Source organism: Haliotis cracherodii, unplaced genomic scaffold (assembly GCF_022045235.1).
Source record: "Haliotis cracherodii isolate W230 unplaced genomic scaffold, xgHalCrac1.p SCAF_3, whole genome shotgun sequence".
Classification (NCBI taxonomy): Eukaryota; Metazoa; Mollusca; class Gastropoda; order Lepetellida; family Haliotidae; genus Haliotis; species Haliotis cracherodii.
Window position 1 is genome coordinate 23487444 of NW_027266286.1, and position 5749 is coordinate 23493192.

The 5749-nt window shown below is 43.0% G+C and overlaps 1 protein-coding gene across 1 annotated transcript; it reads left to right on the forward strand.

Annotated features, from left to right (window-relative positions):
* The first annotated feature begins 1006 nt into the window (after positions 1-1006).
* Positions 1007-3982, forward strand: LOC139475305 (mucin-2-like). The gene is made up of 3 exons (XM_071258533.1): positions 1007-1031; positions 1429-3165; positions 3909-3982. The coding sequence occupies exons 1-3, from the start codon at positions 1007-1009 to the stop codon at positions 3980-3982; spliced, it is 1836 nt and encodes a 611-aa protein (XP_071114634.1).
* The last annotated feature ends 1767 nt before the right edge of the window (positions 3983-5749 follow it).

Consider the following 5749-nt stretch of genomic DNA (forward strand, 5'->3'; position numbering starts at 1 on the left):
TGTTAATGAACGTGTGGCGGTTACATGTGTTAGTCATCATCGATCAACTGGCCGATCATTGAAAGGTGAATAAAGATGTGTCAAACAGACACTAAGGTAACTTCATAGATTGCTGGAGACGGTCAATGTCAGCCTCGGCACGGATCGAGTCGACACTACGATAGTTTAGATGTGCATTTCATCGTTTGTTCATTAGGATAGGCCGCAGCAAGGATATTCGTGAACAATCATGCAGTCACGCTCTCTGATATTTCTCAATGTATACTGAAACGCTGAGACCAAGAATAAAGGTTCTAATTGATCAGAAAGAACGCTTAGGTGTGTTTTCGTCCTAGGGAATTCCCAGGGGTTTCCCAAGGAATGTGGAAGTTTACGTCATTTAAAGAACACGGTCTCGTGAAAAACGTATGAACGTCAAATTGTGTCGTTCATACACTTATGAACGTCAATTTCACGGTCATGTGACCGACCTATCGTCCAACGGAAAAGCCGTTTATCGTGTAAACTTCAAATTAAAAAATTATATAGATTTGTATAGCGCAGCATTCACTGTGCATAGGTGCTCTGTGCGCTCATAATGATAATTTCCCATCTCAGGTGGAGTACACCTCCCCTGGTTTCTCTCAGCCACTCTTACAGCTCGGGGAAAAATAAAACAAATCTATATATAATCCACGTCTTAAGACAGCTGAGAGGGATTTCTGACAAATGACTTCAGTAACATTTACTAAACTCGGACTCGAAAAGTGAAAAACACAATTCCGACATTCGAAAGGTTAGTATGTAATGTAAATGAACCAAACATGGTGCCAACAAATGCATAATGATGAGTTAGTTCTGGCATGGAGTGTCCAAAGGATTCTCCAGACAATCCTCAATTATCCACTGCCACCCCAAGACGATTCAAAATGACCAATCTGCCGAGAATTCACAAATGCCATGCCAGCTGAGACTTAATAATTGACATGTGTGCTGTGCCAAATCAGATTCCCCCTTTTTATTGACAATGTCCCTCAGAACTTTGTCCCGAGGTAATGGTATTACTGGACGTGTCAATCTGCCAACGCTTCTCTCAACGTTGCTTGTTCACTTCAGCTGCTTCTCAACTTTCTGTTTAACTACAGCAACTATATTTAGTACCGGGGCGGTCGAGTAGCCTAGTGGTTAAAGCGTTCGCTCGTCACGCCGAAGAGCCGGGTTCGATTCCCGACATGGGTACAATGTGTGAAGCCAATTTCTGGTGTCCCCCGCCGTGATATTGCTGGAATATTGCTAAAAGCGGCGTAAAACCATACTCACTCACTCATACTACACCCTTTGCTGAGCTGTGAAAACTCTACTTGTGTTCTTTGTGTTATACATGCCCCTGCCGGATAGCGATAAATAGAATACAACTTATATGAATTTGAAATACCTCTTTCACTGTAGGATACCAACCAAACACTGCATGTCAGAATGGCTCTACACTGGTGGACAGAAGAACACCTACCGAACTGCATGACGCAAATACCTCTACACTGGTGGACAGACGGACACCTACAGAACTGCATGACACATATACCTCTACACTGGTGGACAAACGGACACCTACAGAACTGCATGACACAAATACCTCTACACTGGCTGACAGACGGACACCTTCAGAACTGCATGACACAAATACCTCTACACTGGTGGACAGACGGAAACCTACAGAACTCCATGACACAAATACCTCTACACTGGTGGACAGACGGACCCCTACCGAACTGCATGACACAAATACCTCTACACTGGTGGACAGACGGACACCTACAGAACTGCAAGACACAAATACCTCTACACTGGTGGACAGACGGACACCTACAGAACTGCAAGACACAAATACCTCTACACTGGTGGACAGACGGACACCTACAGAACTCCATGACACAAATACCTCTACACTGGTGGACAGACGGACACCTACAGAACTCCATGACACAAATACCTCTACACTGGTGGACAGACGGACCCCTACCGAACTGCATGACACAAATACCTCTACACTGGTGGACAGACGGACACCTACAGAACTCCATGACACAAATACCTCTACACTGGTGGACAGACGGACCCCTACCGAACTGCATGACACAAATACCTCTACACTGGTGGACAGACGGACACCTACAGAACTGCAAGACACAAATACCTCTACACTGGTGGACAGACGGACACCTACAGAACTGCAAGACACAAATACCTCTACACTGGTGGACAGACGGACACCTACAGAACTGCATGACACATATACCTCTACACTGGTGGACAGACGGACACCTACAGAACTGCATGGCACATATACCTCTACACTGGTGGACATACGGACACCTTCAGAACTGCATGACACAAATACCTCTACACTGGTGGACAGACGGACACCTACAGAACTGCATGACACGAATACCTCTACACTGGTGGACAGACGGACACCTACAGAACTGCATGACACAAATACCTCTACACTGGTGGACAGAAGAACACCTACAGAACTCCATGACACAAATACCTCTACACTGGTGGACAGACGGACACCTACAGAACTGCATGACACAAATACCTCTACACTGGTGGACAGAAGAACACCTACAGAACTGCATGACACAAATACCTCTACACTGGTGGACAGAAGAACACCTACAGAACTGCATGACACAAATACCTCTACACTGGTGGACAGACGGACACCTACAGAACTGCATGACACAAATACCTCCACACTGGTGGACAGAAGAACACCTACAGAACTGCATGACACAAATACCTCTACACTGGTGGACAGAAGAACACCTACAGAACTGCAGGACACAAATACCTCTACACTGGTGGACAGAAGAACACCTACAGAACTGCAGGACACAAATACCTCTACACTGGTGGACAGAAGAACACCTACAGAACTGCAGGACACAAATACCTCTACACTGGTGGACAGACGGACACCTACAGAACTGCATGACACAAAAACCTCTACACTGGTGGACAGACGGACACCTACAGAACTGCACGACACACTGGTGGACCGACGAACACCTTCAGAACACTCAATGATAGAAATACCTCGACAAACGTCGTCCCCAGTCACCCAAATCTCTGAGCCTGACCACAGATCCATTTTGTCGACTTTAACGACCAGAATAGGATGTAGTGGTCTATTCCAAAACGGAATAGGGGTATTGATTTGTTCGACCTAAAGCGACCATTTACCTATAAAATGTAGGTAGTTGAGTTCTGCTTTCTACTGCGTAAAAACACATGATTTAATTTAATTTTTAATAGTCAAACAAACAAGAATAACAATAACATCCGTCATGTAAAACATGTTTGCTTTTAAATCAGTTCCCTTGGCTTGGCGTCCGTATATACCACATTTACAGGTAAAGGTCACACACACAATAAAAGTAGGATGATATCTAGATCTGTCAAAGTAATTACAGAGAACTGATGATTGAGATGACTTAAAATGTAATGAAGCGATGCCTATCTGATACTTTAACGAGAGATAACATGTCACAACTAAGTGTCTGCCATTTTAGGATAATCTTTGAACGCCTTTCATTGACATTTGCTTTGTGAAGATCAACAGGTTAAATAGAAGCTTACATCGAAGTACACCTGATGCTTGTATATTATGTACTACTCATACCAAGTTAAGAACACCCAATACCAACCAGCCATGACATAAAGTCATACGAAAAGAAGATCAGGTGTTCTTTAACTTTTTTTAAGAAGTATATTTTTATAATTAATATTAATCCATTTCATAATAATATGTTCCCAATACCGATTTTCCAAGTAGCCCTTTAAGGGATCCCCATGAGGATTCGAGGTATTGCTAGTCTACAGCAACCCGTGCTTGTCGACGTGTTGATGAATCATGTTATCAGGTTCGGAGACTCGAAGGCGTGAGACGCTGCTCAATGGTTTACCTGGCCCAGCCTCGAATATGTACTGGCTGTAATGGTTTGAACTCTGCTGAGTGTGGCGTTAAATAACATACTGACTCCATATTTCTTCAAATTTAAGTGATTTCATTCATGAACAAGGAGGACTCAAACTCCAGATCACCTTGGATGAAACCGTATAACACTGAGCCATATTTAGGAGATAAACATACTGTGTTTTCAATGTAGAGCTAGGTTACCTGCAGATTTAACCCCGCTAAATTGAATTTGGAACCGAACGCGCAGCGTGAGGTTTCAAATGTTAAATTTATCTCCATTCTACCATGACTTAATAAAATGCGAACTCTTTGGTGTTAGCAAATATACTGAGTGAAGCGGCATGGGTTGAGTTCAGTGTTTTCAGTGGGTTATCGATCTGAATTACGGAATCACCGAACAAAATATAGTGCCGTATATACTCAAGCAGTTTGTTTACACCGTAATACTTCACTCAAACATATGACAGGCATTGAAAGCATATAAGCACGTCAACTTGGTAAGCTAACATGAGGTGGGCATCCCTAAAGAAAACAAAGCAAGCTTTGCAAGTCTTTCGCTCTACATCGCGCGTCGCCATTATGACGTCATATCGCTCATTGTGACGCAAAAGATATGACGTCACAGTCGTGTATCGAAAAGCGCCAAAATTCCAAGCCCTCTGTTGTCTCCAAAACGTAAATACATTCCTTTTGTTGATTTCTATCGTGTTTTTCACGAAATGTATTGCAAATGCGCATCTGTGCATTTTGTAACCTGTAATTGTAGATATAGTTATTTAAATATGCCTACCGACAATGACTGAAAATAGTACTATTCTATGAATATTAGCTTCCGCGGATATCAGAGGTGGTTTATTGTGATTTAATAGCCTCTGATTGACCAATCAAAATCGAGTAAATTCAAATTCATGGTAGAATTTTCCTTTTCGTGAGGGGCGGTGGGGTATACGTAGCCTAGTGATTAAAGCGTTTACTAGGCACAATCGAACGCTTTATACCCACCAGTCTACCCCATCCCCCGATTTCAAAATGAAAAATGGTGCCAAATGTCCAATGGTATCTAAACAGAATCATGAATTCATTCATAGAACTGTACTTCCCTCATGCTTACCAAGATGAATCCCCACCGAGATCTGGTTAAGGAAGTCATGAACAACCTACCTCCATATACAAAATAGTGAGTAGATGAGGGTGTGTGGTGGGTGTGGACAATGTGCAGGTGAGTGAGTTGGTTTAACGTCGCTTTGAGTGAGTGAGTGAGTGAGTTTGGTTTTACGCGGCTTTAAGCAATATTCCAGCAATATCACAGCGGGGGGCACATGAAAATGGGCTTCACACATTGGTGAATCGAACCCGGGTCTCCGACGTGACGAGCCGAGGCTTTAACTACTGGGCTATCCAACCGCCCCGCCATATAAAAACTAATATCTTCAAGCTCGAATTCAAAACCAAATGTCATTTTCAAAACAGTGTAAACTATTAATGGTCATATAAATGACATGCAATATGATTTAGATCTGAATACATGAAACGACCATAATCTTACCTCATCTAAGCAGAGCCAGTATTGTAAGACAAGCAGCCTACAGGCAGAACGCCAGGTAACGGAAACACGCCACGCAGTTCCGTTCCTCTCAATACCAACCCGTGTTTGTCTGTGGTTAATTATTCATAACGTTTCGATTTCTCTTCGATTACTTGGTCATACTGCTACCGTCCTATTATTAATTGTACAACCGACTTGTACAATTGACCACCTTGTCTACGTGATTAGAATACATGCAG

Bases quoted from the DNA above. Each gene is read 5' to 3' on its own strand.
- LOC139475305 (XM_071258533.1), top strand. From the start codon at position 1,007: ATGTCCCTCAGAACTTTGTCCCGAG. The intron at 1,032-1,428 runs GTAATGGTATTA...CTTTCACTGTAG, and splicing joins CCTCAGAACTTTGTCCCGAG to GATACCAACCAAACACTGCA. The intron at 3,166-3,908 runs GTAGTGGTCTAT...TCATGTTATCAG, and splicing joins TTTAACGACCAGAATAGGAT to GTTCGGAGACTCGAAGGCGT.